This window comes from Microtus pennsylvanicus, chromosome 2 (genome assembly GCF_037038515.1).
Source record: "Microtus pennsylvanicus isolate mMicPen1 chromosome 2, mMicPen1.hap1, whole genome shotgun sequence".
NCBI classification, from domain to species: domain Eukaryota; kingdom Metazoa; phylum Chordata; class Mammalia; order Rodentia; family Cricetidae; genus Microtus; species Microtus pennsylvanicus.
In genome coordinates this window covers 138,947,705-138,973,817 of record NC_134580.1, presented here as the reverse complement: position 1 = coordinate 138,973,817, position 26,113 = coordinate 138,947,705, and the positions used below count along the sequence as shown (strand labels likewise).

At 48.3% G+C, this 26,113-nt stretch overlaps 1 protein-coding gene across 1 annotated transcript; it reads right to left on the bottom strand.

The window, feature by feature from the left end:
• Positions 1-665: 665 nt before the first annotated feature.
• Pabpc1l (poly(A) binding protein cytoplasmic 1 like) lies at positions 666-19,977 on the bottom strand. Its single transcript, XM_075962857.1, has 14 exons — positions 19,785-19,977; positions 17,983-18,176; positions 15,055-15,170; positions 12,927-13,066; positions 12,670-12,764; positions 10,879-11,016; positions 9,772-9,867; positions 7,215-7,463; positions 6,252-6,336; positions 5,406-5,540; positions 3,685-3,791; positions 2,698-2,791; positions 1,068-1,198; positions 666-734 (listed from the first exon to the last, which is right to left on the bottom strand). The coding sequence occupies exons 1-14, from the start codon at positions 19,975-19,977 to the stop codon at positions 666-668; spliced, it is 1,842 nt and encodes a 613-aa protein (XP_075818972.1).
• Between the last annotated feature and the right edge of the window lie 6,136 nt (positions 19,978-26,113).

Below are 26,113 nucleotides of genomic sequence, written 5' to 3'. Positions count from 1 at the left end.
AGTTTGTAGTTTGGAGCTTTCATATACCCGAGCTCAGCTCCCTGTAGGGCTCTCAATCTAATATGCACAGTCTGTGTATTTCGGCACTTGTTTGGGGTTCTTTTTCTCTGCCCCACCTTCCGTCAGACACAAGAAAGCCTCCTGGGAGGCAAGGCAGATTTTGCAGCATTTTTTAATATACAAAAGAAAAAAATTAGCAGTGGACACTGTCCAGCCTTCATTCCACATCTAAAGCTCAAGAACAGAGAGACCACTCAGGAAATAAGTTAGCATTCACAGGACCTTAGAACCATGAGCAGAAATGCTGACCTCGGAAGTCAAGGGAGTGCAGGTTCCAATCTCAGTGGGGAAAGGAAAAAAAAGTTCCCAAAGTATATAAGACACCCAGTCTTAAGAAGGTAGACTGACTCACAGCAGGCCAGGCCTTCAGACGAGTGAACGGAGCCAGCCAGTAAACCTTGAGGCCTGGGGGACACCTGGCATGAGAACACTCCAGTTATTGTGCGTGTCTCCTGTGACTCGGTCAGCTTCACCCGACTCCTAAGCCACCAACACATCACAGCCAGCATTTGAATGTCAGCCTCCGCGGGGTGTTCTCCAGGGTCTCCTGACAGCGACTCAGCTGCTCTGCCGTGGGTCCTCCCACCCCCAGCCACCCACTGTGCTCAGTTCCTGTTGCTTTCTGCTGACTCCAGTTCCTGATGAGCCCACAGCACTTCCAGCGCCTCTTCTATCTATGGGACACAAGAAAGAGAGGGGCTTAGAGCAGTTGCCCAATAAGGCTCCAGAAGAGCCATGACTTCCCTTTGCCTCAGCATGTAAAGCATACATGGAGCCCCCATACTCTGCCACGCCTAGGATCCCAGCCCCACTGCCACCTTCTCAGATAGAGGTACCACTGCTGGACATGACTCTATACAGTCAGAACGCGGCTACTTGTATTGAAGCTTCGCTAGAGGGCTACACAGAGCTCGTCTGAAGTCCAGCAGATTGGTGTCGACTGCCTGCCGTAAGCTATCGAGAACAGCCCTTCCTCTTCGCTGCGCTGCCACCCAGCCTCCACCTGCCTTGGCATGGAGGGACTCTGGGGACTCCAGCAAAAACAGAAGCTCCAGGTTGTCCATCTCCAGCAGCATGCCTGTGATCTTGCCAGTCAGTGGGGCGCAGGTATCGTGGATGAGGGAGTAGAGACGCTCCCCTGTGTGGAACAACCTGAGAGCTTATGCACACGCCTGCCTCAAAGCCCAGCACCCGGGAGTGGTGGCAGCCATGGAGTGAAGCAATGAGGGTGTCTGGGATCTCGCCCTAGAACCTGTCACCCCAAGCTGTGTCATTTAACCTTACTGGAAACTTCTCTTTCCACCTCTATGAAGTGGGCATCGCAAACCCGCCTCAGAGGAATATCTAAAGGGCCGAGGGGAATATTATATGTGAAGAGATCTACAGCAAAGTCAGTTAAGTTTCAAGACTCCATTTGGGAGAAGCGGTTCTCATTGGACACACTGGGATTCTAGACAGGATGTAATGCTCAACTTGAGACTTCGGGGTGTGGGAGGTAAACACACCATCAGGTATTTCTAGCAGTACAACCTAGTTTTGGTGTCTGCCCATCTTGACAACAAATGGGGGAACACTCCAGAGTAGGGTGCTTACGTGGGTGTAGAAAGGTCTTCCCATAAAGAGTGACACTGTTTACAGACATTAGGCGTATGTAATTTTCTTCTGTGTTGAGGGACATAAAGTGACAAAACCTAGTGGGTAGTGGCAGTGGCAATGAGGGCCTTCAGCCAAGGGGCTCGAGGTCTGCGTGGTCACGGAGAGTGTGCCAACCAGGATACAGGTTGCTCATTCATTTCAGCATTAGTAACATCACATTCATGTACATGTGCATGCCTGCGTGGTGTGTGCGTGCATGTGGTGTGTGTGTGTGTGCAGGTCTGTGTCTCTGAGGCTGGAGGAAGACATCAGGTATCCTGTTCTATCCCTCTGCACCTTATTCCCTGGAGACAGTGCCCCTCACTGGCCCTGAAGCTGCCTGTTCTGCTAGGCGCGTTGGCCAAAAAGTTCCTGCCATCTTCCTGTCTTCATCCCACAACTCTGGAGTTACAGGAGCACACAGCCATGACCAGCTTCTCTATAGGACCTAGAGATTCAAACTCGGGTCCTCAAGCCTACACAGGAAGCACTCTTACCTACTGAACCATCTCCCCAGTCCCCACGAGTGCCATCTTTCGTTGGAGCCTGTCAGAAACTCCAGGGCTAGAGAGGAACGGCACTTGGAGCTCTGAGTTCAGAGGGAACCACCCGTGTTTACCCACCACATGGTTATTTCCCACCTCCTGCAGTGGGCGCCAGGAGACAGGTGAAATCTGACCAGGGCACCCCCTGGAAGAGGTGTGAAGACATGAAATGACCACCCTGGACTGTTTTCCCAGTAGAAACCCAAGGGCATTCTCCTACTCTGCTTCTTGGCCCTGTTCCACATGCAGGTATCTCCCACCTAGAGTCCACATCAGCTGGAGAAAGCTCTGGGAGAATCAGCCACTAGTTTTCTAAGGCAAGAGGGCACAGGCTTAGCAAGGCAGCTGAGATGAAACTACCTCGCTCCCAAGTCTGTCCTCACTCAAGCTGTTCCCGGCAGGCTAGGCAGCTCTCAGCCCTCCTACCTGCCCCAGGATGGGGGAGCCAGCCACTCACCAATCATCTGTTTCTGTTCATGCAGGGGTGCGGCAGCCAGCATGGACACAGTCAGAGGCTGATGGCCAGGGACATATACAGCCGACTCCTGGACCTACACATGGTGCCAGGAACACATTCCTTAACCATATGGATGAGAAAGGCCTCATGCACTTACCCCATCAGGTGAACATAAACCTCCAAGAAAGGTTCTGGAAGAGGGAAGCAATGTCTGCACAATCAGGTGGGACAGAGAATCCCTAACAGGGGCGTGGACTAGAAGACAAAGTTACGCTCAGAGATGCTGTGACCCAATGAAGGCCCTTTAAAAACAGTCATACAGCCACACGACAGCCACACTTCACTAACCACTGAGCCCAATAAAGCACTCTTCTTGACGAGCTTTACGGACATCAGCAGTAAGCGTACATCTCAGTGGTGCATGTGTGTGTGCGGGTATGTTGAGACAGACCTATATAGTTCAGGATGGCTTCACTAGGTAACCTGGGCTGGCCTAGAACTCTTGCCTCCTCCTTCAGGCCTCTTATGTCTTGCTTTAAAAGTAGGTATTGCTGTTTAAATACTATTGTTCGTTTTGCAAGAAATCATTAGAACAAGACATATTGAAATTCTAGACATGCTTCAGTAATGTTGAATTTGAAACCTTTGGAGGGGAATAAAGAGAAGCATGGCCTTTTGTTTAATTATAATAAACATTTTTAGTCCTATTTTGAAGCTTAATCTCATTCCTTCAGTACTCAGTGTGTTCTTAGAATTCCTTTTCCTGATACAGGAAATTCAAATTCATTTTGGCAATAACCTAGTCAAAAAGTTTGCAACCAATAAAATGTGACCATGGTTCTTTCTCCCCTGTTAGTAGGAATGCTCTTTGACTGATTACACATAATAGTAAATGAAATTTTATAAGCCAAGAAAAGCAAATGCCAGAGAGAAAACACTTTAGCCAAAGTTGTGAATCAAGAGACCACAATGAGTAGGCAGCCTTACCCCATGGGCACTGTGTGCAGATGAAGGTCCTCTATGTGTCAGGAGAGACTGGCCTGGAATAGAGCATCCCTCCCCACCTGGGCCTGTGGTCTGAGTACCAATGTTGACTGTAAAAAATATATATATATATAAGAAGAAAGTTTCAAGTAGCCACTTGGAAAAAAATAGATAGCAAATTTCAGTGGAGCAGTAAAGAAATTTGTGTACCTTAGACAAGAATGTCGGGTAGACAGCAATGATAGCAATACAATGTACAACACACCCAGCAATTTCAGCTCTGGATATGTACTCAAAAGAATTGAAAGCAGGGTCTCAGGGAGATAGTTGTAAATCCGTGTTTATAGTAGCAGTATTCACGGGTGAGAGCTCCCAGGTGGAAGTGAGCTCACATGGACGAGAGCTCAATCTGTGTGCTCATCACAGGTGAATGAATGCATAGCCAGAATCTCCAGATGCAGGGAGCTGCTACATGCTGGAGCATCCCTGAATCTTGAGGACACTGTGCTAAGTGAAAGCCAGTCACAAAGGACTGACAGTCCCATTCCATTTGCATGAAGTAACCATACTCAAATTCATAGAGACCATTGCTTCTCAGCCTTTTGGCAAAGAGCCACTGACAATTCAAAGAGCCAAAAATTGAATGGTGGTTTCAATTTTTGGGCCAGAAAGGATAAAATGAAGAACTCCAGCTAATGGGGAGTCCAGTTGTAAGCCAGAAGGCTCTAAAGACGATTGCGGAAAATACTGCAGTTCACACTCCACAGTGGGAACACACTGGATGCCACTAAACTATGGGCTTAAAAATAGCAATGCTCAGGGCTGGAGAAATGGCTCAGTGGATAAGAGCACTGCCTGCTCTTCCAGAGGATCGGGGTTCAATTTCCAGCACCAACATGGCAGCTCACACCTGTCTATAACTCCAGTTCAAGGGGTCTGACATCCTCACACAGATACGCATACAGATAAAACACGAACACTTGAAGAAAGTACTAAAACTCTCACTGTTCTTGCAGAGTACTAGGATTCACTTCCAAGCACCCACATAGCAACATAAAACTGACTGTAACTCTAGTTCCAGGGTATCCAACGCCCTCTTTTGGCCTCTGTGGGTACTGCATGCATATGGTGCACATACATTCGTGGAGGCAAACACTCATGCACCAAAAATAAAAATATTTTTTTAAAAAAATAATAAAGCAGTAAATTTTATATTGTGTATATTTTACTACAGTTGAAAAATAGAACAAGGAGCATGTATGCTGAAGCCTGACAACAACAGAAGACCAGGGATTTATTTCATCTGGCTCATTCATGCGGAATCCCCGAAGAAGCCCCAGGGCTGAACGGAGGGCCAGCACAGAGATGTGAGGATATTGGCCAACAGATACTCTTGTCTTCGAGCCACAGCAGTTTCAGTACTTACTAAGACTCCAATCCTCCCATCTGGGAACTCACCAACTCTGAGAACAATGGGCCTACTATTTGTATCCCTATTTAAAGATTAAGTCTGGAGAGATAGCGATCATCAAGGGGCACAAAGTGACTCCCAAGATCATTTATGTTACAGACAGCCTCCAAAGCTGGCCTGGCTCACCAAGAAAGCAGAGCCCCCACGGAGCCTGATCTACAGTCCCCTCCACTTCCAGGCCCAGGGATAAGATTCTGCTCCCCCACTGACCCCCTTCCAATCCCAGATCCCGGCCTTGCTCACTCACACTCACCTACGCTCTGCAAGTGAGGCATATGGCTGGAGGCCTGGCAGGCACTGTCCAGGCGAAGATAGGAGTGCTGCATAGTGCTTAGAGACTGGACCACTGAGGCAGCTGGAGGGCAGGCAGCACAGAGAAAAACAGAGGGTTTGGGTTACTGTCAAAGCAGCACACTGTGGCCTGAAGTTCCCAGGGCTGGGGAGGAACTAGAACGTCACAGCAGAGAAAGAGAATCGATTTACCTAGACCAAGAACTCTAGGGAGATTGAATAGAAACCTGCAAATGACGAAACCTGCTCACATCTCTCCAGGCCCTGAAGTTCTGATTCTACACTTTAGTCCCAAGAGACCTGAGTGTAAGCTTGGAGCTTAGAAGGCCACTCAGCAACAGTTTAGCCAAAGGAGTTTTTCATTTTTTTCCTTGGCTCCGCAAGAATTTTCAGCCCCAGATCAGAGTAGCTTTTGGAGATAACCGACAATAGCCACACTGTGTCCTTGTCAGGGTTGCCACAGCGTTTGCCGCTACATGAACATTTCATTTGGTCCCAAGTTGGAAAGGGGTAACTGAGGCTCAGAGGAGGGAAGGAACCAACTCTGAGAAATGCAAAGTGAGGCTTGGCCCCAAAGTTATAGACTGTCTCCTTTTTGGGATGTGGGGGGGGAGGGGTTGAGACAGGTTTCTCTGTGTAGCCCTGGCTGTCCTGGAACTCACTTGGTAGACCAGGTTGGCCTTGAACTCACTTCTGAGTGCACTGCCAAGCGCTGGGATTAAAGACATGTGCTGCCACCACCTCTTCTTTTGAGGCTTACACCCACAAGCCTTGCTGAACATAGAAAGGCTGGGTCACTTACACGAATGTCCGTGTGACTGGGCTGTCCACCTGGGGTCAGGTTGTATGGGAGCCATGGAGCCAGAACCATAGTACATGGCCTGTGCTGTAGACTGTGGGAGAAGAGGACCCAAGGTGAGAGGCGCTTTGCATCTTCTCAGGGACACCATGGCAAGAACTGCACTATCCCCTGCAGGAGATAACTCAGGCCTACAAAGCTAATGTGAGTGTTCCATTCTCCCATCTCAGGGTGTCCTTTATCCCTACACCCCTCAGGGTAAGATCACAGATTTCTTTCAACCATTGTTCCTTACCCTAGCTCAGTGACCTAGATAAAGTATGTTACTTACTCCAGGTCTTGAAAGCACAACCAATTGCTAAAGGATGTTACCAAGCCAGTGGTCTTCAGTCATGCATATCTTTCCACTGTTCTAAGTTCTAGGGTGTCATTCCCCTAGCCATGCTCCTCAGAACACAGTCAGGTCATGCCAAGGTGCAGACGCATCTGTCTGAGCTGGGAAAACGCTACAAGCACTATGGCTGTTTAGGAGAGCCAATGGATTCTGACATAACTGGAGAAGATAATGTATACAATAAAGCAATTAAGATTACTTTTTTTGAGACAGAGGTATCTCTGTATAATGTTGGCTGTCCTGGAACTTGCTCTGTAGACCAGGCTGGCTTTGAACTCACAGAGATCCACCTACCTCTGCCTCCTGAAGGCTGGGATTAAAGGTGTGTGCCACCACCACCCTACTTTAGGCTTCAGTACTTAGTGTAAGACCTCCCAAACTCATTTAACCACACAGTCCCTTCCATACAACACACAGGAACCTCACACAGACTGGAAGACAAGATAGCATGCTTTGCCCCTTTAAAGATGGGGCTAGCGAGACTTCAAGGGGTTGGAGCAGCTTGCCCAAGGTGTTTTCAACAGAACCTATATTTGTGAAGTTCCATGCCCCTGTGGGAGCTGTAGGCACACTGTCACCTGGGACACAGCAGGCACTAAGTAGTTGGTAGTTTGCTGGAAGGAGCTCAAGACAGGGCGCGACAGCTGCCGCCTATACTGGTTGGTCAAGATGGCCTTCCGCTCTTCCTTGCGCTGCGCCAGGGCCACATACAGAGGCTTAGTGCCCACGATGCGCCCATTCATCTCAGTCACAGCCTTTGTTGCCTCTTCTGGAGAGGAAAAGCAGACAAAGCCAAACCCTTTGCTGTGGCTACTTTCTGTCATCACCTAAAAGCAAGATAAGACAAGGGTTGCTGGGCGCAGGGAAGCATGACTCCGGGGATACAAGCTTCTCCCCTGGGACCACATCCAGCACTGAGCACATCCTTTGACAGCCTGCGATAGAGGGGCGAACCACACTCTCCTCGTTTGCTGAGGCCTATTGTATGCCCCGCACTTCACGAGACTTTGTGGCTCACACCCGGACTCCTGATTAGGGAGGCACAGCTGGGATTAAAGGCATGCGCCACCACTGCTCGGCTCTGACAATCTTATTAATTTTGTTCTAAGCAAAATACTCTTAGAAGAGGACCAAAAACTCATCAGGACCAGATGTCATTGCATGTGTGTGCATGTGGGTGCGTGCATTGCATGTGTGTGTGCATGTGTGTGCATGCGGTGTGTGTTGCATGTGGTATGTACATTGCATGTGTGTGTGCGTGCGGGGGGTGTGCACATGTGTGCATGCAGGTGTGTGTCATGTGTACACGGAGGCTGAAAAAGGATGTTGGACATCCTGCTCTATCACTCTCTATCTTATTCCTTTGAGACAGAATCTCTCACTGTACCTGAAGGTAGGCTGGAAGCCATCCAGGCCCTGCCATCCTCCTGTCTCCACCCAACATAGTACTGGGGTTACAAGCACATATTTAGCAGAGTTAGGTTTTTACACAGGCTATGGGGATTTGAACTCAGGTCTTCATGTTTGCACAGAAAGTGCTCTTACCCTCTCTCCAACTCAGGGACCACAAGTCTTGATGCAAAAATATTGTTAAGAATTTCTGTTAGCAGATAGGTGTGTGTGTGTGTGTGTGTGTGTGTGTGTGTGTGTGTGTGTGTTTTGTTTTATGGGTTTCTTTTTTTGGTTTTTCGAGACAGGGTTTCCCTATAGCTTTGGTGCCTGTTCTGGAACTAGCTCTTGTAGACCAGGCTGGCCTCGAACTCCCAGAGATCCGCCTGCCTCTGCCTTCATGTTTTATGTTTTTTGAGACAGGATTTCTCTGTAGCTTTGGAGCCTATCCTGGAACTAGCTCTTGTGGACCAGGCTGGCCTTAAACTCACAGAGATCCACCTGCCTCTGCCTCCCTAGTGCTGGAATTAAAGGTGTGCATCACCACTGCCCGGCTCTATATTTTCTATTTTATATAAAATGCAATAAAAATTAAATGAACAAAGGTGAGTACATTGCCTGCTGTAAATAAGCTACTGGCAAGTTCACAGTAAATTTCACTCAGGCTTTACAAACTTTATTCTTCCCTTTGAAAATCTATCTGCTGGGGCTGCAGAGGTAGCTCAGTAGTTAAGAGCGCTGGCTGTTCTTCCTGAGGTCCTGAGTTCAATTCCCAGCAACCACATGATGGCTCACAACCATCTATAATGAGGTTTGATGGCCTCTTCTGACATGCAGGCAGAATACAATATACATAATAAATAAATAAATCTAAAAAATTAGACAAATCCCCCTCCTACCCCTGCTCCCTATCTCCTCATAGTCAAGCCAAAGACTATCTCTACTTCCTCCAGGAAGCCCCCTCCTTCCTCCCTGAGCCCTGCATCTCTATCTCCAGCACTGCCTCCCATCATCTGCGTGTATGCATATGTATGTGCGCATGTGCAGAAACACATGTTCATATGTGTGCAGGTTAACATGCAAGTGTCTACAGAGACCAGAGGACAACCTACACATATATAATAAAACATAATAAAGTTTTAAGTTAAAAAAGAAAAATCAAATGTTCAGGTCATGTCCTGGAATTCTCCGTGCTTCTTGTCTGACCCGGATGAGAAGCCAGGGCTGTGAACCACACAGGCCACGCTTCACCTTCATCTTGTGAATGAGACATAGACTCAGCCTCCTTCACAATCATGGAACTGCTGGGCAGAACAGCCATTTGTCACCTCTTAGGGACTTCGCAGGACTGGGCACACAGCTAGCACTCAACAAATGAGGAAGAATGAGTGAAGGGGGACAAGTGACAGCTCGTTTTCCAGATGGGCAAACTGAGGCCCAGAAATAGGGTAAGTTTCTGGAATCTGACATATATGGTATCTATGGATGTTGAATATAACAAGGTTATATTGAGTGCATCGAGCCCAGTTCTACAGCTAGAGTGTATGTTTAATTTCTTCCCATCCCACCCAGACAAGGTTGCTGATAGACCTCCAAAGGTGTGGGCCAGAACCAGAAAGAGGAACTCAACCCAAAGTCCCTGGAAGCCAAGCAAGAGGCTGGAGGTGTGAAGCTGGGGGTTCTGCAGGGGTGAGAGCATGCAGGGCAGGGCAGGGAGAGCAGGGCAGGGAGTGCTCCGATTCTCACCTTAGCACTGGTGATCACTCCATAGGCAGAGAAAACTTCCTTCAACCTCTCGTCATTAATGGAGTCGTCCAGGTTCTTCACGTAGAGATTCACACCCTGGAAGAAGGGATACTGCTCAATGCCCCCTCCCCTCTTGTCCCAGACTGCCTGGAGTGGGGTCAGTGGCTGGCAGGGCCGCAAGGGACATGCAGGGCTCAGCCTCATGTAGCCAATCAGCCTGCCTATCCCCAGTTACTGCAGCTCCCGTAACGTCTAAGACCCTCAACTGCTCCCACACACCTGCACAGATCCCAGCCTCCCATTCCACACGCGGGGACCACAGAAGGCAGGCCTCAGACCTAGAGCAGGCTGGGTGAGTCTCAGAGCTCAGCCACACAGCTCTCTAGGAGGCCATATGGAATGACTCTAGGCAGAATGCCTGACCAGCCAATTCTGTTTCAGTCACAGAGTACGGGACAGCTGCCACTCCACCATCTGCCTGCACGACATACTATCTTACTTGCTGAAAGACATGACTCTAAACCCTTTCTTGCATCAACCCTAAGATAAGGAAACTTTGAGCCCCATCCTAGTGATATCAAAACTGCATCACAGCCTTTTGGGCCAGCTCTTTGTATATGAACTGTGCTGCCCACCATAGGAGGCTTGCCAGCATCCCCTGCCCCTGGAATGTGACAACTGAAAGGTCTAGACATTCTCAAGTGTCTCTGCAGCGAGAAGAAAGCGGTCTCTCACTGAGAACTGTTACGTATGGATGCATGTATGTGAGCACTATGGACATTCTCCATAAAATCTAAAACTCTTACTAAAAAACTTAAAGAGGTTCATCTCCAAAAAGTCAGACTATTAACTTTAACTAGCTAACTTGTAGGGCGTGGTGGCTCCTGACTGCAATCCCAGCACATGGGAGGGAGAGACAGGAGGATCATGGCCAGCCTGGTCTACAAGCCAGGTGGTGATGCCTACCTACCCCAGAGCTCATCTGATTCTGGCCCTGAGCCATGTTTCTAGAAGAAGGGTGGTAAGAGGAAGGAGTCAAATTCAGAGTGCCCCACCCCCAAACCCCCTTCAGACAGGAGCTGCAGCCTCCATGAGGCCTGGCCTCACCTGATAACGATTCTGCCTCTCCTGCTTCATCTGCTCAAACCTGCGCTTCAGCTCGCTCTGCCGCTCTGCCCGCTTCTGGGCCCGACCCACAAACAGTTGCTGCCCGTTCACATCCTTCCCGTTCATGTGGTCCACGGCCTGGAGAGCAGGATCCGGCACACAGTGAACCGTGTGGGTGTGGCCCTGTCCCCAGTCGTGCCTCTGGGGCCAGAAAAGGATACCTGCAAGGCTGGCCTTCCTCTCTGGGAATAATTCATTCCGGGGAAAGGCCACTTACAGGACAATCACTTTTTAAAGATGTGTCATAAAACTATTTATTTATTGGTTTTTCAAGGCAGGGTTTCTCTGTAGCTTTGGAGCCTGTCCTGGAACTCACTCTGTAGACCAGGTTGGCTTTGAACTCACTGAGATCCACCAGCCTCTGCCTCCCAAGTGCTGGAATTAAAGGTATGTGCCACCACTGCCCAGCTGGATTTTAAATTTTTGATTAAGATTTTATTTTCTAAAAATAGAATAGGCCAAGCAACGGTGGTACACGCCTTTAATCCCAGCACTTGTAAGACAGAGGCAGGCGGATCTCAGTGAGTTCAAGACCAGCCTGGTCTACTGAGTGAGTTCCAGGACAGTCAGGACTGTTACACAGAGAAACCCTGTCTCAAAAAATACCATCAACTTCTCTTTAATGTTTTTATTATTATTTACTATTTTATGTGTATAAGTGTTTGCATTTCTGTCTGTGTATGGTGACCATAGAGGCCAAAAGAGGGTGCCCAGATCCCCTGGAACTAGAGTTATAGATGGTTGTGAGCTGTCATGTGGGTGCTGGGAATTGAACTTGGGTCCTTCAGAAGAGCAGCCAATGTTCTTAACCACAGTGTTCTTAACCATCTGTCAGCTGCATCAACCTTTTTTTTTTCAAACATTAAAAAATTGTAATGCAGGGCTGGAGAGATGGCTCAGTGGTTAAGAGCATTGCCTGCTCTTCCAAAGGTCCTGAGTTCAATTCCCGGCAACCACATGATGGCTCACAACCATCTGTAATGAGGTCTGGTGCCCTCTTCTGGCCTGTAGACATACACACAGACAGACTATTGTATGCATAATAAATAAATTTAAAAAATTGTAATGCATGTGTATGGAATATATCTGTGTGTGAGTATGCCACCTGTGGGTAGATAGGTCTCCAGAGAGCCACAAGAGGGTGCCATTTTCCTAGAACGGAGTTGTAGTCAATTGTGAGCTCCCTGATGGGGATGCTGGGAACTGAACTCAGATCTCTGGAAGAGCAACAAGTGTTCTTAACTGCTGGCCCATCTTTCCGGCCCCAAGCCTTTTCTTCTCTTAAATGGCACAAACCTGTTGGATGGTGTAGAATCCTGTGGAACCAACCAGGTTCTTTTTGTAATGCACTTGGAGAACCAAATTCCCATTCGTTTATCCACAGAAAGCAGCAGAAGTCAGACCCAGATGCATACTGACTCAGTGTTGAGAATTTTTTAAACCAGTGTGGGGAGAAATATTTGAGGGTAAAGAGGCTGCTTAAGAGGCCAATTATTAGTAAATATTTATGCATAGTGAAGACTTTCTCTTCCCTGCCTGAATATTCAATTCTTTCAACTTCTAGGCCTAGAAGCCAACAAGAAAAGATAATGCTAGCGCCTTTGTTCCTTACATCCTGGGCCAGGAAGGGTGCTTTCTTGCCCTCCACGTAACAAGCCCACTCATGATCTTCTGGCTTCCCAGTCGTGGGTTTGTGCCTCTTTACTGGAGCAGGGCCTTGGAGGCACCTACCTTCTGAGCTTCCTCATGCTTCTCAAAGTTGACAAAGCCGAAGCCCCGGGATTGGCCATTGCTGTCTCTCATCACCTTGACACTCTGCATCTTTCCTAGGAAAGACCAAACTGGCTTAGCAGGGAGCTGGGAAAAGGCCAGCATGCTCCCTTCCTTCCTATAAGTTCCCAGGAAATCCCAGGGAAGCCCTCCTCCCACCAGACCCGGGCATGGAAGAATAATAGTGTTCCCCTTTCTCCTTTGGAGAACACACCCACCAAATTGGGAGAAGAGATCCTGGAGGCCCTGTTCATCCATGTCCACATGCAGGTTCTTCACGTAGATGTTGGTGAACCCCAGGGCCCGAGCCCCCAGCTCTGCCTCCCGCTTTTGTCGAGACTTGAAGTGGCCTACGAAGCTGTAGACACATCAAAAGAATAAAAGCTTCCAGGTTCATCACCCCTTCATCCTCGTTTGGGCTCACCTGGCAACTCTGGGTCACTTGGACCGATTACTATCCTTCAGTTTCCTGTCTGTTGTTGGGAACCCAGGCAGGGTCATACTCCATGGACTGACTGTGTCCAGAGCCCAGCTGTTTTCATTAGGCAAGAAGCTATATTCCAGAACTCCACCTTGTATGAGGTTCCAGGAACTTTAGTGGCACATGCGTACAGAATAAATGCTCTTGACTGGGAAGCTGAGAGCACAGGAAAGAAGAGCATGGATCTGAATTGGACTCAAGTCTGGATCCTCATTTCAGCTGCCTAGCTGTACGATCCTAAGCAAGTTACTGAACCTCTCTGAGCCTCCGTGTCATGTCTGTAAATCTGGGGTCCATTTCACACATGGGGACTTTGCTTATTCACTGAACAAGCTGGGAGAGAGTACCAGGGAAGCAAAGAGCTAGGCAGACATGGTCAGTGCCAGGGTCACTGGTGACAGACAGGAGATAGACTGACACCATTAAAATATGACATTCATTTTAAAATCTAGACTTTCTGGGCTGGGGATGTAGCTTGGTGGTAGAGTGCTTGCCTAGCATGGGTGAGCCCCTAGTTCAAGTCCAAGCATAGCCAAAAAGGAGAGGAAAAATCTAGAAATGTTCAAGTTTACATAAACACTTCTAAGAATCTTTTTTTTTCCAGAGACAGAGAGAAAGAAGAAGAGAGGGAGGGAGGGAGAGAAGGAAGGAGGGAGGGAAGGGGGAAGGAGGGAGAGGGAGAGAGAGAGAATATGAGGATATTGCTATGTTGCCCAGGATTCCCTGAAACTCCTGAACTCAGGTAATCCTTCTGCCTCAGTCTCCCCAGTAGCTGGGACAATAGGCACACACTACTGCACTTGGCTGAAAAGAATTCTTGATTAACAAATGCCAGGCATAGGAAAGGCAGGTGGTAGATGGAGCAGATATGTCATAAATAGGTTGGAACGGACACCAGGAGTTGAACATCAGTGGTCCATACAGGGAAGTGGTTGTCATTAATATCTGTGAATCCAGGAAATCTCAGAACAAAGTAGTAAGATCAGTATATAGGTCCCTCCCCAGGGAAACTCCAGATCAAACAACCTAGTGCCTCTGGCAACTCAAAGTTACCTCTCCAGTGAGTTCATATATCAGGCTGGAGAGATGGCTCAGAAGTTAAGAGCACTGACTGCTCTCCCAGAAGTCCTGAGTTCAATTCCCAGTACCTACATGGTGGCTCACAACCATCTATAATGAGATCTGGTGCCCTGCAGGGATACATGCAGGCAGAACTCTGTATACATAGTAAATAAGTCTTAAAAGAAAAGAAAGTAGTTCACATGTGTGATTTTAGTACTTAGAAGGTGGAGGCAGGAGGATGGGAAGTTCAAGAGCATCTCCAGCTGTAGAGTATGAGACCCCTGTGAAAACACAGAAAAGCTGCCTTCCCTCCCCAGCACCGAGTGTGGTGGCTGGGCCATCAGATGGGCTGATTCCATATGGGGAAGGAGCAGCCCACAACAGGTTCTCTCCGGACCTGCAGCACAATTTTCCCATCTGTGAAGAGGGATGATACCGAGAGAGAGAGAGAGAGAGAGAGAGAGAGAGAGAGAGAGAGAGAGAGAGAGAGAGAAATGAATCCGAAGCCATACCAGCAGACTGAAAAACGGAAATTGAAATCGTCAAGTCCGTCAATGATTTGGCCATCAGCTATTCTCTCTAGAATTCTCACCCTTTGCTTAGAATAGTCCTTTGATGCCTACTGACTTCAACTTTACAGAAGGAAAGCATCTCTGAGAGGTTGAGCCACTCTCCTGAGTTACACCCCAAGGGAAGAGCTCTGCCCAGCACCTTGTACCCATTAGACAGTCACAAAAGCAACACTCCTGATTGCACCGCTCCGTCCTTCAGCCTCCACCCTCTCCACAGGCCCGGGAACTCACACTTTTCGGTCATTCAGCAACATCCCATTCATGGTGTTGATGGCCTTCTGGGCAGCCTCATGAGTTTCAAAATGTACGAAGCCAAAGCCCCGTGATCCATGTTCGTTATATACTACCTGGGTCACAGGGAGGAATGGCAGAGAGACCACTCAACAGGGACTTCGGGGAAGGGGGTCATGACCAGCATACAAATGTTTGTTGGTGAGCGTAAAAGACAGTTATGTAGATGAAGCTCAGTGCCAGGCTCTGGCGGTCACTACTAGACCTTGGGTTCCTCCTGGGGGGAGTCCGAGACTTAATCTCCTAACAGCCCCAGTTTAGAATGGGAGAATGGAAGGTTAGAGGGACTTGCTTGAGGTGACAGCATAAGGAGTGAACTTGGGAATCCAACCCCACAGCTGTCCCCTAATTCTGACAGCAAACTGGGGATACTGTGAACATCCCAGGAGGCCAGCTGTAGAAGCTGTGTACAGTTGCCTGGTCTACGGCTGGCGACAGGCTGCAGAGAATGTGGTGGGTTATGAGGCTGATAGTTATTTGAAAGAGATAACTAGCCAGGTGGCGCTCAACTTAATTCCCAGCACTTGGAAGGCAGAGACATGCAGCTCTCTGTGAGTTCGAGGCCAGCCTGGTCTACAGAATGAGTTCCAGGACAGCTAGGGCTACATACAGAGAAACCCTGTCTCGAAACCCTCACACCACCAAAAAAAAGGGGTAGGCAGAAATCAAGTCTATTTGAAGTAAAGTGGGATCTACAAGCAGGAAGTTTTGAAACATATATGAACACACGTGCATACACACATACACACACACACACACCTATTTTTGTTGACTTTTGTTTGTTTGGGAGATTTTTGGGGGGCGGGATTTTTGAGGCAGGATCTTGCTCTTTAGTCCAGACTGAAATCCTTCTTACCTCAATTTTATAAATGCTAGATTACAAGTGTGTGCCCCTGTGCCCACCTCAAAAAACCATTGACTGTGATTGCTCCTGGTGACCAGCGCTGGGAAGTGTTTAGTTTATTCTCTTTTATATTGCTTTTTGGGTTTTTTTTTTGGGCTTGTTTTTGTTTTGTTTTTTGGTGGGGTGGTTCAAGCAGGGTTTCTCTGTGTCCTGGAACTCTCTCTGCAGACCAGGCTGGCCTTGAACTCACAGAGATCCACCTGCGGTCTGCCTTTTGCGTACTGGGATTAAAGACATGCACCACCATGCCAAGTCTTATGTTTGAATTTTACCAATTCCTATACTATTCTAACAGCAAACTCACCTCCATGTTGCAACAGAACATTCCATACCTGTTCTGTAATGCATCTGGTTCAAGTTGAGAGGGCAGAAATGGAGAATAAAAGCATACCTAGAGTTCAGATGGTTCTCAGCTCTTAATGAACTTGAATTAAGGACTTAGGTCCCGTTTCTAAGGTCACCATGACCCCAATTTCACAGACCCACCACCTGGCTCAGCTCAGTGCCACCGTCTACCCTTTCATCTCCATGCCAGTTGCTGGGCTGCTCTTCCTAAAACTCAACTGTGCCTAGGTCCTTTAACCACCAATGGCTTCAGCCATGCACAGAAGTCTGCCAGCTTGGCAGGTTGAGGCTCCTCTGATGGGCCCTGCACAACAAATCCTGCATCCAAAGCATTGCTCATGGAGTTGGGGAGATGGTTCTGTGGCTATGAGGACTTGCTACTCTTTCAGAGGCCCTAGGTTTAATCCCATATTGGAGAGCTCCAGGTCTAGAGGCTCCAACGCCCTCTTCTGGCCTCCAGGGGTACTGCTTGCACATAGTGTCCATAGAGACAAGCAGACACAAACACATATACATAAATAAATACAGTCCTCAGTCTCATACCCATCACACACTCCTCTACCTCTCCACCCCTAAGCATGGTTGTTTCACTTTTAGTTCAAGGTCTTTCAGACTCAACCATGCTGACTCCAACCCCCAGCTTCTCAGGTACTATAGTGGGCTCATAGTGGTTTTCTGGAAAGGCTCAAACCCAGAGATCATGGTGCCTCTGCCTTTGCCCCCCTAAAGACCTCTGGGGATCTCATTGGCCATCCTCAGTAACATCTGGGGCATAACACCCAGGTTTTAGCCCTCTACACGGACCTGCTGTCAAGTCCTGCGCAGTCTCATATATAAGGTCAAAGAACTAAACCAAACCCTGCAAAAGCCGTAATCCATCTAGTACTTACTGCACGTCATGATGGGGGAGAGTTAGGTCTGCTCGTGCATGCAGGAAACTGAACACAAGACAGACTCGGAGACACAGCCGTGATGAGAAATAATACCGCCACTCAGGTGGACTTTATGTTCTAATAGAAGAAATATCTTAAAAAAAAGCCATGTTGGGGGCTGGCCATGACATGCTTCATCTCCAGCAGCAAGGGAAGCCTGAAGCAAGATGTGGCTGCTGATTGCTGCGATGTCCCCAGTTGATACCTTTATTATAACCATACACTTAATTCTGTTTTGTGGTTGTTAACTAATGCTCACTTGAATGTGGATTGGTCTGGGACTGGCTTTGGTCTCTAGGGAGCAGTAGGAATAAAGGGGGTCCCGATTCTGAGTTGAAGCTACAGGTAGCCTGTGAATCTTTACTCCCAGCTGTCTGAGACCTGGCACAGCTGTGAGAAAGACCTGGGCTAGTCTGCAGGAGCATGGAAAACCACACAGAGGAAATCCCAGATGCTTCAACTGACAGCCGACCAAGCCCACATAAACTAAATAAACTGTATGGGGTGATTATCTCAGGAGCTGGCTACCAGGCACGGGGGCGACCTCTAGTGGTCATAAGAAGATAAAATCATGAGCAGCTGCCGGGCAATTGCTTGCTGTACCCACAGCCTGCGGGGTGCCGGTTGGTATCAATCTAACACAGAGGTGTCTGGCGCCAACTGACTCAACTTGAGGGGCACACCCACCTTAGAAGAGAGGATGCTCCCGAAGGTGGAGAAGGTGTCATAGAGAGCCTTGTTATCAATGGAATTCTCCAAGTTTTTGATAAAGATGTTGCCCATCCCAGACTTTCGAAGCCCTGGGTCTCGGTGGGACCACATGATACGGATGGGTTGGCCTTTGATCATCTCAAAGTTCATTGTGTCCAGTGCCCGTTCCGCTGGGGAGGAGGCAAGGAGAGAAAGGAACAAGTTAGGTGACATTTGTGACCCCAAGTCTCCATGGTGCTGAGTAGGAGCAAGGAAAGGACAGCCATGATCTGGGTCTCCCTTGAGAGATGCGCTTGGAGACTCAGGTGGATTAAAGCTGAAGGGATTACTGTACATGGCATTCCTCGCACACTCCAGAAAGGTTATCTCTCAACAAGCAGCATGGATCCCCATCTTACAGACGCAGAGACTGAAGCTTGGAAAAGCAGAGCCAGGCTATTCTAGCCTTGAATGGGCATTGCAAGGACGATCATGTACGGAAGGGGAAGCAAACCCCCCGTCTCCAGTCCCTCACTCCACCTGTGAGTGAGGTACCTTCCTTCCCACACTAATGGAGGCAATGCCACCAAATGCCAGGCAGTCAGGCAGGCTGGAAAGCAAAGCATGCAACAAATGGTAGTCGTGTTTTGTACTACACAGAGAACAGGCCTTTGGCAAACGGCATCCTTCTCCTTGGGCAGCCTGTTTCTTGCAGACAATGCTGCAACTGCCTGTTTCAGAGACCCTGCTAGCTTCAGAGGCACAGAAGCAGCCGAGGGGATGGAGCAAAGCAAGCACAGAGGTCTGTAAGCGTCCAGTGCTAACATACCCAGCCGGGAACATAACTCTACAGTTCAGATGTCCCATCTATGGATAGGCCCGGAGGGCTAGCTCCTGTTTCACTCACTAGCCTTGAAGAGGGGCAAGAGGAGGCAGAAGTGGGGTGTAGTCAAGGAATAGAGCTTCCTGGACTTTGGAAACCTCCCAACTCACCCAGGAGGCCTGAAACTACGGAATCTTTCTTCATTTTGAGACAGTGTCTCAACATGTAGCCCAGGCTAGCCTCAAATTCATGTTCCTGCCATGGTTCTTAACCCTGGTCCTCCATTCTTCGCGGAGCCCAGACGGGGTCAGTTGACAGTTACCAATCAATCCTCTCACCCAACAGGGGCCGACAAAGCCGAGAGGAGGCAGCTTTGCCAGGATCTGAAAGGTAAGGCACCTGGTGTAGGCCCTGTGTCTACTGAAGGGCAGGAACCCCTAGGCTTCCGCACTCTCCACCTGCAAGGCTTTGGGCCGCGTCCTCCCAGGTGCTCTCCATCTCTTAGGTAACCACTCCTGGAGGAGGGCAGAGCTCCGCTTCTCCTTTCACTCTGGCAACTGAGTTCAGGATGGTTGAGCCACTTGCTCCACGTCACACAGATCCTGGGTTCCTAATCCAGGTCTACTGAACACCAAAGTCACCCGGCAACAACCAGTACACCCAGCAGTAACTGCCTATTCTCCGAATGCCTGCCTTCCAACTTCCTGTCTGTGGGCCTCAATTTCCCTAACTATGATACAGAAGATGGAAACGCAGGCTGCCCTATCTTCCCTGGCTAGGATCTATAACGCTAAATACCCACAATTAGTCACAGGACCATTTCGACCTGAAAGATAGAAAACCACTGTTACTTAGATAATAGAAGTTCATTTGAAATAAACTTGCCAGCTTTCCAGCTTAGGGTGGCAGTTATCAAAAGGGCATTATTTTGCCCAGGGATGTTAAAAGCAAGGGCTTATTCTTCTCTGGGACTCACCGTCAGCAGGCTGCTGGAAGTTGATGTAGGCATAGCCCAAGGAGCGTCGGGTAGCCACGTCCCGGCACACACGGATGGACAGAATAGTGCCGATGGGGGAGAACATTTCATAGAGCATAGCTTCAGTCACATCGGGGTGCAGATCGCCCACATAGAGTGAGGAGAGTGCGCAGCCCTGACCACTGGGGTCCATGGTGTGCAGGGCACCCAGAAGTGGGTCACCAAGCAGCCCCAGCTCGCAGGGCACTGGGCCTGGCAATCGCGATGGTGGTCACAGCGGGGCTCTGCCAGTAGTGCTGACTCTGCCAGCTCCTTGCCTTTACCAGGCCTGCAAGCCAATCCCGGCGCCCAGCCCCACCCACCTGGGAGTCCTCAGGCTGGGAAAGGCGCAGGTGGCTGTCATCGCCTACCTTGCCTTAGGGGGAAGGCCACAGGTCAGCGAGGCTTGGGGCAGGGTTGTCAAGAGGAGTCGTGGGTGGGATTGTTTAGAAGAGGCAGAGTCCAGACTTGAACCTCAGGTCATTCATTTTCTCACTCTATAAAATGGGGACCACTCACTCTTGGGAACCATTAAAGGAGATGACTTTTTGAGGTTTCAGTACAAACCAGAGAATTTTGTTTGTTTTTGTTTTTCTTTTTTTTGTTTTTTTTTTTTTTTTGTTTTTTCGAGACAGGGTTTCTCTGTGGCTTTGGAGCCTGTCCTGGAACTAGCTCTTGTAGACCAGGCTGGCCTCGAACTCACAGAGATCCGCCTGCCTCTGCCTCCCGAGTGCTGGGATTAAAGGCGTGCGCCACCATCGCCCGGCTCTGTTTTTGTTTTTCAAGACAGGGTTTCTCTGTGTAGCTTTAGTTGTCCTGGAACTCACTCTGTAGACCAGGCTGGCCTCGAACTCAGAGATTCCCCTGCCTCTGCCTCCTAAGTGCTGGATTAAAGGCGTGCACCACCACCGTCAGGCACAAACCAGAGGATTCTTACAGAAATACTGCTTCAAGATTTTACAGTTTGAGACTGGGGAGATGGCCCAGAGGGTAAAGTGCTTCTATGCAAGCAGGAGGACCCAGAGTCAGATCCCCAAAGTCAATGTAGAAGCTAATAAGTATAACGGCGATGGGCACCTGTGACCCCAGCCCAGAGGAGATGGAGACAGGTGGATCCCTGGGCTTGCTGGCCAGCGGATCTAGCCAACACAGGCAGATTCAGGCTCAGCATAAGAAAACTATCTCAAAACAGGTGGTGAGCTATAGATCGCTCCGACCTTCGCACCTGCACACACAGTCACGTGCACACACAAGCAGCTGCACACAAACAATTTTATCTTGCCTCCAGAAAAGCCTTCTCTCTCATCCGGGTTCAGTCTCTCCTTCGGCACTGAGGGGTTTGTATCTGATGGGACTGAAGGCTGCATGTGACAATCTGGGGCTTGTGGGCTGTTACATAGGAAACCACAATGGGCTCTGCTTTTGTATCACATATTAAATATGTATGTTTTATATATCGATTATATTTATAAACATATACAATTATTTATTTATATACTATACATATTTAACTTAACTGTATTATGTATTTCCAAATCTGCTCTTTTCTGTGGCTGTCCAGCTCCCCCCTGTTCCCCTTGACCCATTGGGCCACCTAGAGTCAAGCCTCTGAAGACAGCTGAAGGATGAGTTTCATCTGCTCTGCACTCAGGCCCCTGGCTCCTCCCCTCCTCTCTAGTCACTTGGCATCCGTGTGCTTTGCATTGCAGTAGCCACTATTACTGGCTGGTGACCTTAGTTGGAGCAGCATCTTGCTTGTACCAGGAATCTACAGATGTGGGGAGCATCCTTTTCTGTACCTTTTCCAGCTTGACTCTTGGTCGAGGTATCAGGAGAGGGAGAGTCAGTGGCTGGAGAGGATCTCAGCACAGCCTGGATGGCATGGGTGGCAGGGTTTGCAGACACCATGTGGTATCGTCAATGTGTGGACTGCCTTCGCGGTGCCAGACGCTGGGTCACCCTCACGGGTTAGGCCACAAGGCTCTCCACTCTATCCTTAGCTGGAGAAGTTGCTTTTAGTGCTACTGAAGTGGAACCAGCGGCAGATTCCAGCTGTAGCAATGCTTTGTCCATGGCTGGCGATAGTTACTTTAGTGGTGGACTCCTTTCCATGACTAGGGCCAGGATCCTACTGGGACAGCTTGCTCAGGTCAGCTCTGCCTAGCCCCCATCTGCAGCCCTCTGGAATTTCCTCAGAAGCCTCTAGGTCTTTTTAAAAGAATTCCACATGGGTCACTCTCCTTTTTTTTTTTTTTCGAGACAGGGTTTCTCTGTGGTTTTGGAGCCTGTCCTGGAACTAGCTCTTGTAGACCAGGCTGGACTCTCCTTTTTTTTTTTCTGCGTGTATGCCTGAAGGCCAGAAGAGGGCACCAGACCTCATTTCAGATGGTTGTGAGCCACCATGTGGTTGCTGGGAATTGAACTCAGGACCTTTGGAAGAGCAGGCAATGCTCTTAACCGCTGAGCCATCTCTCCAGCCCCCTGGACTCTCCTTTTTTATTTTCTTTAAAAATCAAGTTCTAACCATAGGAAGGCAGGACACAGAAATGCCACTTGCAAAGGACCCAAGTTCAGTTCCCAGCACCCACATCTGTACCTGTAGTTCCAGCGGTACTGATACCTTTTCCTGGCCTCCAGGGTCACTGCATGCTCATGATGGACATACATGCATGCAGGCAAAACAGTCAGTCATACACTTGAAATAAAAGCAAGCAAGTCTTTTTGTTTCAAATCTAGCATCTAGACAGTCTTTTTAAAAAAATTTATTTAATTTCATGTGCATTGGCGTGAAGATGTCAGGTCCCAGGGAACTGAAGTTACAGTTGTGGGCTGTCTGTAGCTTGTGGGTTGCTGGGAATCAAACTCAGGTCCTATGGAAGAGCAGCCAGTACTCTTAACTGCTGGGCCATCTCTCCAGCCCAAACAAATAACTTCTTCTTAATGAACAAAAACGAGATAAAAATGCATCAGCAAAAAGGAGCTCCCAAACACCCATATCTGTTTTAGGTTTTTGTTGTTGTTGTTGTTCTTGTTTGGGTTTTGTTTTGTTTTTTTGAGACAGTGTTTCTCTGTAGCTTTGAAGCCTGTCCGGGAACTTGCACTGTAGACCAGGCTAGCCTGAACTCACAGAGATCCATCTGCCTCTGCCTCCTGAGTGCTGGGATTAAAGATGTGTGCCACCACCAAGCTATGTTTTACATTCTTAGGCACAGGCTATTGGAGAATTCTTTAAAACTATTTTTGTTTTAGCTTTAAGATTATTTTTTAAAATTATGTGTGTGTTTGTATGTAGATATCTGTATATGAGTGCATACACCCATTAAGGTCAGAGCTGTTGGTCCTGAGCAGCTGGAACCACTAAATGTGGATTCTGGGAACCAAACTCATGCCTTCTGTGAGGGCATATACTCTTCTTATTCACTGAGCTATCTTTCCAGCTTCTAGTTTTTACTCACTCATTGATGATTTCATACATGTATTCAATGTCTTTTACTCATATCCACCCTCACTCCCCTCCTGACTTCATGCCTCCCCCCCTTTCATAACCCACTGAGTTCAATAGTGCTATGAATATATGTATGGGATTGTAGCCATCTATTAGAGCATGGTCAATTTACCAGGGACCACACCCCTAAGCAAAACGGACTCCTCTCCTAGCAGCATGGCTGTCAATAGCTCCCCAGCAGCAGTAAAGGGGCTCACACCCCTCCCCATTTGTGCTAGAATGCTGACTGGCTTGATCCTGTGCACACCATAGCTGCTTTGAGTTCATTGAGAACAACAATCATGTCCAGAAAATACTACGGAATTCGGCCAATAACCTTGTCAGGGATCATATGTGTCTTACCCAACCATAAAATTCTTAAGAATTTCTCAAATGGCTGGGCGGTGGTGACACATGCCTTTAATCCCAGTACTTGGGAGGCAGCGGCAGGATTTCAGTGAGTTAAAAAAGCAAGTTTTGAAACCCTGTCTCAAAAAGGAAAAAAAAATCTCAGCTGACCTCACACTGTGTAGATTAACATCCCACTTTCTTCCTTAGGTTTGGTTTGTGCATCTTCAAGGTGTTTCTACATCTGTAAGACGCTTCAAGGCTAGCACCATATCATCTATATAATGAAGCCATCTTCCTGGAGTACCATCATGTGACCACACACTTGCATCCTAAAGCAATGCCGTCCTTGGATGAAGGAAGCATGTGAGTTTTACATAAGACTGTAGCTACTCAAGACGATGCGGCCCCCTCCTAAGCACACTCAGTTTCTAAGATGCTGAAACACATTTTAAGATTAAAGTGATGGATAGGAGTGCCTCTGGGCATGCTCGGCTTGAACTATAAAGTTTTAAGGAAGCATGAACATTTTTAAAATTAATTAATTAATTATGTATACAGTGTTCTGTCTATATGCTTGCTGGCCAGAAGAGGGCACCAGATCTCATTACAGATGGCTGTGAGCCACCACGTGGCTGCTAGGAATTGAACTCAGGACCTCTGGAAAAGCAGTCAGTGCTCTTAACCTCTGAGCCATCTCTCCAGCCCGAGCATGAACATTTTGAAGGTACATTAATCCAGGATTTTGTCCCTGAACGTGCTAACAATCCTGTGACAGTGGGGCTCTGGAGGGAACCTTGATGGAGCACCCAAAGGCTGCTCCTGCTAAGGGAGAGGTGGTTGGGGATACAGCAGCCAGGGGAATAGGGAAATCTCACCACTTGCACTGTTTTCAAGAGACCAGCTCTGGGTTCAGCAGTATGGCCAGGAATGGCATTTCTCTATTTAGCTCTTTGTAATTCAGCCATTACCCATGAGTTGTTTGGCTTTTTTTTTGTAACATCATTATTTATTGTTAACCTATTCACTGTGTCTATGCACACACATGCATGTGCACACTGGCATGTATGTCAGGGTCAGGGGACATCTGAAGAGTTGGCTGTCTTCTTCCACCATGTGGGTGGGCCTTGTAGATCAAACTCAGGTTTTCAGGCCTGGAAACAAGAGCCCCCACCAATGAGCCACCTCAATGGACCCATACAGCTGCTGCTGCATAAGGTCTCTATGTAGTCCTGGCTGTCCTGGAGCTCACTACGGAGACTAAGATGGTTTTCTGACTCCCAAGTGCTTGGATTAAAGATGCATGGCACCATGACCAGCCTCCATCTGGCTCCCTTACAGGCCACACTGGACAGCTGAGTGTTTGCTTGCTGCTGGTTGGATACTCTGTCCTTTAAAAATTCTTCGTGGTTTCTGTAGCTTTGTCACACACACCCTGGGCAGCCTATTTGTTTGGTTATTTATTGCCCATGGACGAGAGGTCAAACTTTACAGCTCTCATTTCACCCAACCAGACATGTCTGCCTTAAAATTCACACCAAGTAGAAACTTTCCCAAGTGGTCTGCAGTGTCCCTGGCAGTACACTTACCAACTGGGGAGGGAGAAACATACAGCGCCCGTGGGCAGAGAATTAGCCATCCACAGGACAAACAGCACCTACCTGTGCCATTCTCAATCTGCTCAGTGCTGCTTAGTCCTTGGCACCTCTGAGGGTTGCCAAGGTTAGCCCCAGTATGTACCACAGTCCGTGTTTTACACACTAATAAGGGTTAGACAGATGTGCAATTCATGAGGCCTCTAGTTCCTTTGTATGCTCATTTTAATCTTGGTCACTTCTGATCATCCTCCACCACCCCCACCCTCCCTGCCATCATTCACACCTCGGAGTGAGCTGAGGCTGGGCTCTGAAGCCATCCTTTTAGCTGCTTCTCAAACCTCCCAACACTGCAGCCCCCTAATAGAGTTCAAGTTGTGGCTGACCCCCATGAAATTGTCACCGCCACTTCTTATCTGTAGTTTTGCTCGTTATGAATCGTAATGTAAATGTTTTCCAGTGGTCTTAGGTGATTCCCTGTGAAAGGGGTGTTCAACTCCCCCAGGGGGTTGTGGCCCCCAGGTTGAGAACTACTGTTCTAGAGGCTCAAAAACACCAAATTTGGTTTCCTGTGACTCGAACTCAACCAATACAAATAGGCCCTCATTTGGTTTTAAGCAACTATCAAAGACCTTCCTTGGGTTTCCTTTCCCCAAATACTCGAGGTTTTTAGCACTCACTAACCCTATGCGCATGCTATTCTTTTTTTTTTTTTTTTTTGGTTTTTTCGAGACAGGGTTTCTCTGTGGTTTTGGAGCCTGTCCTGGAACTAGCTCTCGTAGACCAGGCTGGTCTCGAACTCACAGAGATCCGCCTGCCTCTGCCTCCCAAGTGCTGGGATTAAAGGTGTGCGCCACCACCGC

What these genes read in the sequence shown, in the direction of transcription:
- Pabpc1l (XM_075962857.1), bottom strand. Translation starts at nt 19,977, where the DNA reads ATGGACCCCAGTGGTCAGGGCTGCGCACTCTCCTCACTCTATGTGGGC. An exon ending in CTGCACACAGTGCCCATGGG is followed by an intron (nt 2,792 to 3,684) that starts GTAAGGCTGCCT and finishes CACCATGTGTAG; the next exon opens with GTCCAGGAGTCGGCTGTATA. An exon ending in TGAACAGAAACAGATGATTG is followed by an intron (nt 1,199 to 2,697) that starts GTGAGTGGCTGG and finishes TGTTCCACACAG; the next exon opens with GGGAGCGTCTCTACTCCCTC.